At 42.4% G+C, this 14,505-nt stretch overlaps 1 protein-coding gene across 3 annotated transcripts in view; it reads right to left on the reverse strand.

Annotated features, from left to right (window-relative positions):
• Window positions 1-14,505, reverse strand: part of LOC144494796 (adhesion G protein-coupled receptor L3-like) — a 978,643-nt gene that overhangs the window by 348,052 nt on the left and 616,086 nt on the right. For all 3 annotated transcript variants that reach the window (XM_078214147.1, XM_078214145.1, XM_078214146.1), the window contains exon 6: window positions 1,341-2,138. In XM_078214147.1, coding sequence (XP_078070273.1) covers window positions 1,341-2,138 — 798 coding nt within the window. The remainder of the gene's footprint in view (window positions 1-1,340; window positions 2,139-14,505) is intronic.

A 14,505-nucleotide genomic window follows, 5' to 3' on the forward strand; every position in this document is an offset into this window, starting at 1 on the left:
GAAGGCAATTTTAACACTGCTTAAACTCCTCAGTTCTACACTGAAATGTCTTCCAAGATTATGTATCAAGAAAATGAAGCTTGCATGCAAAACCATCTGACTCAGAGGCAGGGCTAGCAATGAACCGCAGTTGATAAATTCAAGCTCTGCTGCAGGACTTAATCTCAGTTGAAATTCCAGTGTATTACTGATATGGATTAATGCTGTGTTTCCATCCTTTTGGATTAACTGGGGTTCCACTTGCCTATTCAGCTGGATGCAAAAGATCCCATGTTACCTTTTAGAGAAGAACAGGGAGTTCACATGGAGTTCTGGGCAATGTTTTTCCCTCAGCCAGTAAACAAGCAAAGATTATGTTCACAAAGGTTATGTGTTGATTCACTGGTTTTTGGACGTGGCTGTGTTGAAATTGGTTGTCAGAGGTGTTTAAATTGGATGTCAGAGTTGTTTTCATAACATTTACTATAATTTAAAATAACATATTGGTTGTACAGTGCTTTGCATAGCCTGAAAACATGGTAAGACATAAGATAAGTACAACTTCTGACTAAAGGACCTCTTACCGTGTTGGTTCGGTGCATTGCCATACTAAATTCTCCCTCAGTGTATCTGAACAGGTGCCAGAGTATGGCGACTCGGGGGTTTTCACAGTAACTTAATTGCAGTGTTAATGTAAGCCTGCTTGTGACTAATAAACTGTCTTTAAACTTTAAAAATTTGCGATAACAAAACATTTGAAGCCTAAGATTACACATTTCACAAGGAAAGAGAGGTCAACATTCATCAAGTTTGAACATTTTAGAAAGGGATCCAACTCTATCTACATCAGGCAGCAGGCTGTGCTAAAATTATTATAATTTCATTCAGTTGTTCAAACCCAGAAAGAGGGGAGCATGGAGTTTAAATTTCCAGTTTAGTCAAAGAGAAATTTGAGATTTTTTTGCATGCAATGAGTTATTTCTGTCCCACATAATGGAGAACGCTGACAGAGTCAAGGGTGGCATGGTGGCGCACTGCTGCCTCACAGCGCCAGTCGATTCCCGGCTTGGATCACTGTCTGTGTGGAGTTTGCACATTCTCCCCGTGTCTGCATGGGTTTCCTCCGGGTGCTCTGGTTTCATCCCACAGTCCAAAGGTGTGCAGGTTAGGTTGATTGGCCATAGTAAATTGATCCTAGTGTCAGGGGGCCTAGCAGGGTAATTATGTGGGGTTACGGGAATAGGGCTTGGGTGGAATTGTGGTTGGTGCAAATTCGATGGGCCAAATGGCCTCCTTCTGCACTGTAGGGATTCTATCTATCTATTTACCTATTCTATTTAAATCAGGAAAACATCACATACCTTTTTCATTGAGTGGACCAAACTCCAGTGAATACTTCAGAACATGGTAATTGTTCCACACATACAGTTTATGATCTCGGGGGTTATAATCCACTGCTGCAATGTACTGGTAGGAGTTGGGGAATGATATTTCCACATTTCCATCCATACTCAGCTCAGTATTATAGATGTAGTCAATTTTATTCCCAGTGGCTTCATTGTCATCATCTTCATACACTGATTTCACCACATACAGAATTCCACAAACCATGAAAGCATTTGAAGCTGACCTCTTGTCATAAGCAGTATTCCAGGTACCTTCAATTCTTAAGGTATAGGGATTTAACTGGCTAATCACTATTTTTCCATTGTTCTGTTCAGTTGCATAGATAACCCACAAACCATTTTCATCGACTGCCAGGTCAATATCTGATTTTCCACCCCACCGGTATGGTGATGTGTCATGGTAATTTGCATTGGCTATGATGGCCTCACCACTCTTGATCCTCGTCCTGAGATCAAACTTCACGATATTTCTTGTACGCTCTTTATTAAAGAATAATGCTCCATCATACACTACGAATCCCGTTCCATCCACTCTGTGAGGAAGCTTGTAGGTGATAGTTGGTCGACCAGCAATAAAATCCCCCATTGAAGAGTATTCAGTTAATGTATCCGTTCTGTATGGGGTCCAAGGCATATAGTAGACCTTGTCAGAAGCTTGTAGTGGGTCTTTGCACCAGGCTCCTGACTGGTGATCAGACTCAAACAAGTGGTCCATTTGATACACTGCTTTAAGTATTCCAGGACATGAGAAAACTGTGGAAAAAGAAGACAAGATAGATTTGTTAAAATCCCAGAAGACAGATCAAGTCTGGTGCAATCCTTTCTTTTCAATTTTTCTTGAAGATCGTCCAACTAATTTAAATGCAGAGATGTTTTCCACTCAAATTTATAAAACCATACACGTATATAAAGAGAATTTAAAGATTTGAAATTCCTAAATACTGATGAAATTTTCAGAATATTGAATAAATTACTTTTCATATCGAGAAACTGAAAAATGTTTTTTTCTTAAATAAGATGGAATTAGTAGTTTAGGGTGTTTACTGCTATTGCCAATTTATTATAACTTCCATTGACTTACTTTGAAATAACACTTACAGTTTAAAAACAAAAGATAAATAAATAGCAGCTTTCATTAAATGGGTGCAAATAACAAACACAAAATGGAATCGGCATGATATGGGTAGGTTATTTTTGGGCAAGAAGAAAAGCAGAATCTTCTATGATCTGAACTCTTCTAATGAAGCAGAAAAAGTGTATGCTGTGAAATAAAATGTACATGTTCTGTTAGAAAGCAGCAGAATGGAGAGTGGTACACCTAAACTTTGTTAAACAAACCTCTATGCAACAAAATCAAGAGCAAAATACTTTCAGACAAAAAGTTAAAAGTAACTGCATGACAGTGAATGTAAATGTTTAATTTCTAAGGTATTTTATTACCTTTCTGTTCCACTTCTACTTAGGCATTGGGAGAAGGAAGAAAGAAATGAAGGAGAAAAGAGAACAGATTAATGGCAATCAACAGTGTGGCATTACTGTAAACAAAACATTAAAGGTGAGAAGAAAAAGACGGTTTGGGGAATGTAGTCATCATCATTGGAACAGAGAAATTTGATTATTTTGTCAAACTGGTGAGAAAAAACATCAGGCAAAACAATTTTTTTTTAAATGGCTGTTAGGACATCAGCTTAACAACACGAGTTGTGTAAGTGACACATTATTGACACAGTGCAAGGAAACATTTGACTGTCAACACCATTTTAACTAACTGATCCACGTAGTGACGATAAATCCAGGGCTAGTTCATGGTCACTGCAGATCAATTTTGACCATTTTAACCTCGGAAACGAACAGCTATTTGTCAAGCCTGAATACGAGAAGACTATGCAGCACTGACTTAAAAGTTCAGAGAAGTTCTCAGATCTGAAAGTCAAATGGTTTTGCAATTGTGGCTCTCTGAACATCAGCAGTCAGTTAATATTCCAAGGAGTGGAGGCTAACAGATTACTAAAACACTTCATGAAATCGTCAGCAGGAATCTGACAAGCAATTCTATCATTAAACTAGCTTTATCAAAGCTTTAAAATTTGCTATGTATGTTAAACTTCTGATACACTTGTTTCTGTTTCAATTTAACGTGCAGCGAAGGTGGAATGAGGGGTGGGTGAGGGAGAAGGAGAGAGAGAGATTTCTTTAAAAGTACAAGTTCAATCGACTGTTGTGTGTGCAACTTACCACACCTGACGAAAAAGCTTCAGGGCTGGACTGCTAAGGCAATCATTAAAATTATGGTTTGTAGGGCAGAAGGGACTCTGCCAGAAAGGACTCTGCTTTCATTCCAGCATACAGGGCTGTAATCCTCTCGTTCAGCAGAGTCAAGATTAACCTCAGCATTGGGAGTCTGAGCTATGGATTTTAAACTATATCAAAACAATCTCTGTGGGTTGGAGAATGAGTATATTTTTGGACTATCTCGCAATACGCTTCATACAAACTAGTTTTAAAATTTCTGTTCCAAATATATTTGCAGTGCCGGTAAAGAAACAAATTGTTTCCAAAAATACATTCAGGCAGGCTTTAACTTAATACTTAATGCCCACATTGTTCCATCAGTTTTTTGGTGTCTCAAAGAATCAAGGGAGATGGGGAGAGGGAAGAAAAATGCAGCTGACACCAAAGATCAGTCACGATTGTATTAAAATGGGAGAGCAGGCTCATTGGGCCATATGCGTTAGCATGAGTCCTAATTTTTTATGTTCTAAAAGATTCTTGGATGGTTCAGTAATGCTCATTCAAACTTTTTTTGAAATATTCCAACCTTTAGAGGAACAATTAAAAGGAAATAAAGTTAAATGCTGCAGATTTTCTTTCTCTGTAAGCAAAATGAAGTAAGGAAGAACATAACTTAGTTTCCATATTAGAAATTATAAAATAGGTTAGCTTTCCAACTGGCACCTTTTACCTCAATACAATTGTGTTTGTGCAGTTGAGGTGTAAAGATATGTCAGAAGCGCAACCTTCTCAAGGCCAATTTTTCATGCCACTTAAACAGCCACAATGAGGGTGGCACAGTGGTTAGCACGGTCGCCTTACAGTGCCAGGGGCCCAGGATTGATCCCAGCCTTAGGTGGCTGTCGACATGGAGTTTGCACATTCTCCCCATGTCTCCTCCAGGTGCTCCAGTTTCCTCCCAAAGATGTGCAAATTAGGTGGACTGACCACGCTAAATTTCCCCTCAGTGTCCCAAAATATGCAGGTTAGGTAGATTAGCCGTGATAAATGGACAGGGTTACGGGGATTGGGAGGGGGGCCTGGGTAAGATGCTCTTTTGGAGAGTTGGTGCAGGCTTGATGGGCCAAATGGCCTCTTCCTGCACTGTAGGGATTCTATGGACAATGAGATGTACTTAAGTGGGGCACATTGATGTTGCTGCAACATTTAGACTACTTCTCATTTAATAGAATTAAGCAGCTTCTTTCCACAAGCTTCAGCCGACTTATGATAATAATTGCTGTATTTATTCTTAAAACACTGCCTTGTTCCTTCCCCACCACTTCTCAGGATCCTTAATTTTAAAAAAAACATTAACAGCAAATATTAAACCAAGGATTTTGACAGCAAATTTAGCCTTGAGCAGAAGGGAGCTCTTGCCACGTGATCTGCCTTGTACATGGAAGTAAAGGTGCTCAATGAATCATGCTGGGAGAGATTTCCATCTTCATTTCAGGGCATTCTGTATCATTGAGAGCAGAGCCCAGGAAGAAAAATCTGACAAAGTTCTTGTCACCCTTTACCGAATCGGCCTGATTTATTGGAAGGACAATTGGGCAGGTTCTGTGAAGACCTGCTGTCACCCAGTCCAGATTTTTATTTCTGGGTTTGCTGACTGCTTGCCCAGTGAAAACTAAAAGCGACTTTCAATGACACCAGCAATAAAAATGAAAACATGTTCTCATCCAGCCTGAAGTCACAATAGAATACATTGCGAAGGAGCATACCTTGATCCATGAGTTTTTCCATTAATAATTTTTCCTACTGATTTCCCTTAGAGTCATAGAGGTTTACAGCATGGAAACAGGCCCTTCGGCCCAAGTTGTCCATGCTGCCATTTTAAAAAAAAAACCCTAAACTAATCCCAATTGCCCGCATTTGGCCCATATCCCTCTGTACCCATCATACTCATGTAACTATCTAAATGCTTTTTAAAAGATAAAATTGTACCCGCCTCTACTACTACCTCTGGCAACTTGTTCCAGACACTCACCACTCTCTGTGTGAAAACATTGCCCCTTATGTACCTCTCCCCTCTCACCTTAAACCTATGCCCTCTAGTTTTAGACTCCCCAACCTTTGGGAAAAGATATTGACGATCTAGCTGATCTATGCCCCTCATTATTTTATCGACCTCTATAAGGTCACTCCTACGCTCCAGAGAAAAAAGTCCCAGTCTATTCAGCCTCTCCTTATAACTCAATCCATCAAGTCCCGGTAGCATCCTAGTAAATCTTTTCTGCACTCTTTCTAGTTTAATAACATCCTTTCTATAATAGGGTGACCAGAATTGCACACAGTATTCCAAGTGTGGCCTTACCAATGTCTTGTACAACTTCAACAAGACGTCCCAACTCCTGTATTCAATGTTCTGACCGGTGAAACCAAGCATGCCAAATGCCTTCTTCACCACTCTGTCCACCTGTGACTCCACTTTCAAGGAGCTATGAACATGTACCCCTCGATCTCTTTGTTCTGTAACTCTCCCCAACGCCCTACCATTAACTGAGTAAGTCCTGCCCTGGTTCAATCTACCAAAATGCATCACCTCACATTTATCTAAATTAAACTCCATCTGTCATTCGTCAGCCCACTGGCACAATTGATCAAGATCCCGTTGCAATTGGAGATAACTTTCTTCACTGTCCACCATGCCACCAATCTTGGTGTCATCTGCAAACTTACTAACCATGCCCCCTATATTCTCATCCAAATCATTAATATAAATGACAAATAACAGTGGGCCCAGCACTGATCCCTGAGGCACACCGCTGGTCACAGACCTCCAGTTTGAAAAACAACTCTCCACAACCACCCTCTGGCTTCTGTAAAGAAGCCAATTTTGCATCCATTTAGATACCTCATCCTGGATCCCGTGAGATTTAACTTTATGCAACAACCTACCATGCGGTACCTTGTCAAAGGCCTTGCTAAAGTCCATGTAGACAACATCACCTGCACTGCCCTCATCTAACTTCTTGGTTACCCCTTCAAAAACTCAATTAAATTTGTGGGAGATGATTTTCCACTCACAAAGCCATGCCAACCGTCCCTAATCAGTCCTTGCATCTCTAAATGCCTGTAGATCCTGTCTCTCAAAATACCTTCCAACAATTTACCCACCACAGATGTGAGGCTCACTGGCCTGTAGTTCCCAGGCTTTTGCCTGCAGCCCTTTTTAAACAAAGGCACATTTGCGACTCTTCAGTCTTCAGGCACCTCACCTGTAACTATCGATGATTCAAATATCTCGGCTCGGGGACCTGCAATTTCCTCCCTAGCCTCCACAACGTCCTGGGATATACCTCATCAGGTCCCGCACATTTATCTACCTTGATGCGCTTTAAGACTTCCAGCACCTCCTTCTCTGTAATATGTACACTCCTCAAGACATCACTATTTATTTCCCCAAGTTCCCTAACATCCATGCTTTTCTCAACAGTAAATACTGATGAGAGATATTCATTTAGGATCTCACCCATCTCTTGCGGATCCGCACATAGGTGACCTTGTTGATCCTTAAGAGGCTCTACTTTCTCCCTTGTTACTCTTTTGCCCTTTATGTATTTGTAGAAGCTCTTTGGATTCTCCTTTGCCTTATCTGCCAAAACAATTTTGTGTCCCCTTTTTGCCCTCCTGATTTCTCTCTTAACTCTACTCCTACACCCACTATACTCCAAGAGGTTCACTTGATCCCAGCTACCTATGCATGTCATGTGCCTCTTTCTTCTTCTTGACCAGGACCTCAATATCCCGAGTCATCCAGTGTTCCTGATTTCTGCCAGCCTTGCCCTTCACTCTAAGAGGAATGTGTTTACCCTGAACCCTGGTTAACACACTTTTGAAAGCATGCCACTTACCAGACGTCTCTTTGCCTTCCCACAGACTCCCCCAATTAACTTTTGAAAGTTCCTGCCTGATACCATCAAAATTGGCCTTCCCCCAATTTAGAATATTAACTTTTGGGACAGACCTATCATTCTCCATAGCTATCTTAAAACTAATAGAATTATGGTCACTGGTCCCAAAGTGATCCCTCACTAACACTTCTGTCACCTGCCCTTCCTTATTTCCCAAGAGGAGGTCAAGTTTTGCTCCCTCTCTAGTCGGGCCATCCACATACTGAATGAGAAATTCCTCCTGAATACACGCAATAAATTTCTCTCCATCCAACCCTCTAATACTATGGTTGTCCCAGTTAATGTTGGGAAAATTAAAATCTCCGACTATTACCACCCTATTTTTCTTGGAGCTATCTGTAATCTCCTTACATATTTGCTCCTCAATTTCCCACTGACTATTTGGGGGCCTATCGTACAACCTTATCAAAGTGATTTCCCCCTTCTTATTTCTCAGTTCTCCCCATATAGACTCAGTGGCCGAACCCTCGGATATATCCCCTCTCAATACGGCCGTGATGCTTTCCCTAATCAAAAGTGCAACTCCCCCTCCTCTCTTACCTCCTGTTCTATCTTTCCGATAGCATCTGTACCCTGGAACATTGAGCTGCCAGTTCTGTCGCTCCCTTAGCCATGTTTCAGTAATTGCTATCATATCCCAGTCCCACGTACCCATCAATGCCCTGAGTTCATCTGCCTTGCCCGTCAGGCCTCTTGCATTGAAATAATTGCAGTTTAATCTGGACTTCCCTTGCTCTCTGTTTTGCTTCTGTCTGATCTGTCTGGTACTAGGATTACTGACACTGCCGTTACTAATTAATGTGCTCTCTTTAACTTCCGTGCTGTCCTCAAACTTCTCTTCTGTCTCCCTACTGCTTTGGACCCCACCCCCCTGCCAAACTAGTTTAAAACCTCCCGAGTGGCTCCAGCAAATCTCCCCGCCAGGATGTTAGTCCCCCTCCAGTTCAAATGTAACCCATCCCTCTTGAACAGATCAGCCCTTCCCCAGAAAAGATCCCGATGATCCAAAAATCTAAATCCCTGCCCCCTGCACCAGCTCTCAAACCAGGCATTCATCTGCCTAATCCTCCTATTCCTATTCTCACTAGCACGTGGCACCAGTAGTAGTCCTGAAATTACTACCTTCAAGGTCCTGCATGTTAGCCTTCTGCCTAACTTTCTATATTCACATTTCAGGACCTCATCCTTTTCCTACCTATGTCGTTGGTACCAATATGTACAACGACCTCTGGCTGCTCACTCTCCCCCTTAAGAATGTCCTGCAATCGCTCAGAGACGTCCTTGACCCTGGCACCAGGGAGGCAACACACCATCCTGGAGTCTCAATTGCGGCCACAGAAACGCCCGCCTGTGCCTCTAACTAGAGAGTCCCCTATTACGACTGCTCGCTTGCTCTTTGCCCGACCCTGTCCCACAGCAGAACACTGTGGTGTCACAGGCCTGGCTACTGCTGGTATCTCCCCCTGACAGGCTATCCCCCTCAACAGCATCCAAAATGGTATACCTGTTTGAAATAGGAATAGACACAGGAGACTCCTGCACTACCTGCCTGTCTCTCCTGGCAGTCACCCATCTACCTGTCTGAACCTGTGGTGTGACAACCTCCCTGTAACCAGTGTCTATCACACTCTCTGCCTCCTGTATGCTCCGCAGTGCATCCACCTGCCGCTCCAGCCGAACAATGCAGTCTGTGAGGAGCTGCAACTGGACACACTTCCTGCAGACAAAGTTGTCAGGGAGATTAGATTGCTCCCTAATTGCCCACATCTGGCAGGAGGAGCATGCCACTGCCCTAGCTGCCATATTGCCCTTATACAGATAAAAGGATAAAAGAATTGCAACTCACCTCTCCCTTGCTTGTGGTCCACCTGCCGACTTTATTTTTTTATTTCAAAAATATACTTTATTCACAAAAAAACTCTCCAATAAGCCATTGCAAAACAACATATCCAATAATTACAAACAGTGCAAAAAAACCCAGTCATTTTTATAGTACTATACGATGCTTATTTACACGACATTACATTCACTACATTTCAGTACTTCAATATTGAATATTGATTCAATATTGAAAATTCTAGGAAAAAAGTGTGAATTTGGTGCTCTCACGGGTGAACTTGTAAGAGTGTGTGGAACACAGCAACAGTGTGATTAAGCAGCTGCTTCACAGAGAAAAACTTCACATTTGGAATCTGCCTTTAATATTTGTATGTTGAATGAACAGTCTGAGAGGTGCACAAAAGAATTAAGAGAAGTTGAAATCTTTTCAGTATGTAACACTCCCTGTTCAAACTGCAACGATCAGCACCAACAAAAAAGTACATGCTTTCCATTTAACAAGCACTGCAACAGTGGTAAATGGAATCACTTTACCAAGTTGTCGATCAAAGACATGTCAACCAGCTACTATCACAAGACATGCTGCAGCCAGCTACCTTTCCAAAGTTCAGCGTATAAACAAAGCGAATAAGCTGGAGATAAATCAAAAACTTGAGCCCCTGGAAGCAATCTACTGTGAAAGTGTTGACTTCATCACTGAGAAAGGTGAAATATTCACAAAGTTCAACATTGCTTGCAACAATGCCAAACTGAGAGTCAAAATTGATACGGGGCAAAATGCAATGTTTTGTCAAAGCCACTGCTGAAGAAATCAAGCCCTGTGTTGCACTCAATTCCACCGAAGTAAATCTTGTCATATATGGTGAACAGACATATGCAGAGAAGGCATAGTCACCTTGGACTGCACGCAGAGAAAGTTCCAATTCCATCCAGTTCACCAAAATGTTAAACCACTGCTGGGTCTCCAGGACAGCATTGCACCAGGCCAAATCTAACTTGGGCTGGACATGCGCACCACACAGCAACAAGCACTAATGATGCTGGAATACAGAGACCTGTTTGACTGCGATATTATTGATAAGCTGCTTATTATACAGCACATCTCATATAGCACATCTCCAACAACATTCAAGAATCTTGACACCATCCAGGACAAAACAGCCCGCTTAATTGGCACCACATCTACAAACATTCAATCACTCCGCCACTGACGCTCAGTAGCATCAGTGTATACTATCTACAAGATGTTTGCAGCAATTCACCGAAGATCCTGTAGTAGGCTGCAAAGAGACATAGATAGGATGCAAAGCTGGGCTGAAAAATGGCAAATGGAGTTTAACCCTGATAAATGTGAGGTGATTCATTTTGGTAGGACTAATTTAAATGTGGATTACAGGGTTCTGAAGACTGTGGAGGAACAGAGAGATCTTGGGGTCCATATCCACAGATCTCTGAAGGTTGCCACTCAAGTGGATAGAGCTGTGAAGAAGGCCTATAGTGTGTTAGCTTTTATTAACAGGGGGTTGGAGTTTAAGAGCTGTGGGGTTATGCTGCAACTGTACAGGACCTTGGTGAGACCACATTTGGAATATTGTGTGCAGTTCTGGTCACCTCACTATAAGAAGGATGTGGAAGCGCTGGAAAGACTGCAGAGGAGATTTACCAAGTTGCTGCCTGGTTTGGGGGGTAGGTCTTATAGGAAAGGTTGAGGGAGCGAGGGCTGTTCTCTCTGGAGCTGAGGAGGCTGAGGGGAGACTTAATAGAGGTTTATAAAATGATGAAGGGGATGGATAGAGTGAACGTTCAAAGACTATTTCCTCGGGTGGATGGAGCTATTACATAGGGTTCATGGTGGGAGATATAGGAAGGATATCAGAGGTAGGTTCTTTACGCAGAGAGTGGTTGGGGTGTGGAATGGACTGCCTGCAGTGATAGTGGAGTCAGACACTTTAGGAACATTTAAGCGGTTATTGGATAGGCACATAGAGCACACCAGGATGATAGGGAGTGGGATAGCTTGATCTTGGTTTCAGATAAAGCTCGGCACAACATCGTGGGCCGAAGGGCCTGTTCTGTGCTGTACTGTTCTATGTTCTATGTTCTATCCTTAGACTGCACCTTCCAAACCCACGACTACTTCCATCTAGAAGGACAAGGGCAGCAGATAAATGGGAACACCACCACCTGCATGTTCCCCTCCAAGCCACTCACCATCCTGACTTGGAAATATATCGCCGTTCTTTCGCAGTTGCTGGGTCAAAATCCTGGAATTCCCTCCCTAACGACATTGTGGGTCAACCCACAGCATATGGACTGCAACGATTCAAGAAAGTAGCTCACCACCACCTTCTCAAAGGCAACTAGGGAAGGGTAATAAATGCTAGTCAGTCAGCAATGTCCCACGAATGAATAAAAAATAAATAAAAACATGAGGCTGGATGATTCAATGCCACCCACTGTCTGTTCTCCAAGAAGACTACCATGAAACAAAAGGTAATAGACAAACTAGTCAGAATGACAAGACTGGTTGTTATAGTCCTCGTAGATAAGGAAAGGGTCTCTGCAATGGTAGTTGCAGTGAAGAAAGATGGCAGAATCAGAATTTGTATTGTTGTGAAGTTAGTGTTTGTAAAATTATTTTTAAAATTGTAAAATGCTAAAAGTTGTAAAGTTTCATGGTTCTGTTAAAAAAAATGGTATTTTTAAAATGGATGCAGGGGCAAAATGCAGTACACAGAGAGCACAGAGCAAAACATTGTAGCGCAAGCTTAGGCAGTAGTGCTGCCAAGACAACAGGTTGCTTTTGAAACCAAAAGAGAAAACACTGGAAAATCTCAGCAGGTCTGGCAGCATCGGTAAGGAGAGAAAAGAGCTGACGTTTCGAGTCCAGATGACCCTTTGTCGCAGTAATTTGCTTTTATCGGTTGTTTTTGAAGTTTGCCCAATCAGTTTAAGTAACTGATGCGCTATCAATATAAGTGTAGGCTTTTATTCACAACAGAATCAGGAGCAGATCCCAACATATAACCAACCTGGACTGAACAAGGGGGAGGAGACAGCCACCTTTATACTAGGTGCCGAGGGGAGGAACCAAACTGGAAGGGGATGTGTCCAGGTATGACAAGCACACACAACGGTGGTCCAGATAGGACAAAGGCACAACTGAGGTCCACCACAGTAACATTTAATAATTTGAATAACAGCAACCTATCAGATTTGAATTTGATGCTTGGTAACCTGTAAACCAATCCTATTGTGGGGATGTTATGTCATCAGGAGCATAAAAGACGGGAGCAGTGGCACAAATGGTAGAAGAACGCCTGCCACCTGCCGAGTAACAGCTTAGTTCTGCTCTCAGAGAGAGAGAGAGACTTGCTAAATCTCTCATAGCTGCATTTATGTCTTAAAAGAAAGCCTTATCTCAATCACAAAGGTACCAACAGAAGCTAGTGAAGACAGAAAAGTATCAGCAAAGAAGACAGAAGATTCCAGAATATAAAATCTGGTTGTATTTTGAGAGTGACTAGAAATTCTATTTTTTTTGTTAATAAGTGGGAATTGTATTTATCTAAACAGCATTCCATCAGAGTAGTGTTTTACTCGATTTGTTAATAGTTTTGTTAACCTGTTCACTGTTAGTTAGATAAATAAAGTGTTACTTGTTACTTTTACAGAGAGAGTCTCAGGTAGTTACTTTGATTTTACAACTAAAAGTTGCTGAAGCGCAGATATTACCCCTTCTCACACACTCTGTAACAGGTTTTGAGGCAAGGTACTTCTCTTTGAGTGGTTGAGTGTTAGTTCTCAGAGAGGAGATCAACCTCCCCTTTCATAACAGTATCAACTAAGTTCACATTAACAAAGACCCCACCATCCACACAGAACACAGAACACAGAACAGTACAGCACAGAACAGGCCCTTCGGCCCACGATGTTGTGCCGAGCAAACATGACAATCCAATGAAGACAGTTTAACAGGTCAAAGCAAACATGCCCGATGCCAAGGTCTTCAACATCTTGGATACAAAATGCAGAGTTTGACAAATCCTGCTGGGTGAACAATCTTTGAGGCTTATCACATCCATGTCTCTCGTGGGCAGATACAGTTTTCTCCACAGGCCCTATGGTATCTCTACTGGTAGCAAGGTCTTCCAAACGTCCTGGTGGCACGGTGGCACAGTGGCTACCACCACTGCCTCATAGTGCCAGGGATCCGGGTTCGATTCCTGGCTTGGGTCACTGTGCAGAGCCTGCACATTCTCCCTTTGTCTGCATGTGTTTCTTCTGGGTGCTCCAGTTCCTCCCACAGTCTGTCATGCTGGTTAGGTGCATTGGCCATGCTAAATTCTCCCTCAGTGTACCCGAACAGGCGCCAGAGTGCGGCTGCTAGGGGATTTTCAAAGTAACTTAATTGCAGTGCTAATGTAAGCCAATTTGTGACACTGATAAATAAAATAAATAACCGAAAACTCTTTGCAGGGCAACCTGTGAAATCATAGATAATGACATTCTAATTTGGGGGAACACAGTGGAGGAGCATGATGACCGTCTGCACCTGGTTCTCAACAGAATCAGAACAATATATTTGAAGCCCAACCCCACCAAATGATGATTCAGTGTCAGTGAGGTCCCCTATGTGGGCCACCTGCTGATTGCCGATGGTGTGAAGCTGGACTCAGACAAGACAAAGGCACATGTCCACTCCTGATGGCAAAGATGCTTTCTCAGTAGGACAAATTAACTAGCAAAATTTATTACAATGAAGTGAATGGACCCCTCCAGCAGGATGCAGAATTGGCATTGGCAGGAGCAGCACAATGCTGCATTCAACAGCCTCAATGATCTGCTGTCAGCCCCTCCAGTGTCACAATACTTCAATGTCTAAACACTTGTAGTGCTTTCAACAGATGCGTCTTAGCATGGACTTGGACAGCGTGCATCCAGAATGGCAGAGGAGTGGGCGCTCAGGGACACAATTTCATTTTGCCCAGATTGAGAAGAAACTCCTTGCCTTCGCCTGTCAGAAATGTCATAATTTCATTTAAAGCTGTACTGCCTCTGTTGAAACTCATCACCATCCTCAAAAACCC

This window comes from Mustelus asterias, chromosome 6, assembly GCF_964213995.1.
Source record: "Mustelus asterias chromosome 6, sMusAst1.hap1.1, whole genome shotgun sequence".
Taxonomy (NCBI): Eukaryota; Metazoa; Chordata; class Chondrichthyes; order Carcharhiniformes; family Triakidae; genus Mustelus; species Mustelus asterias.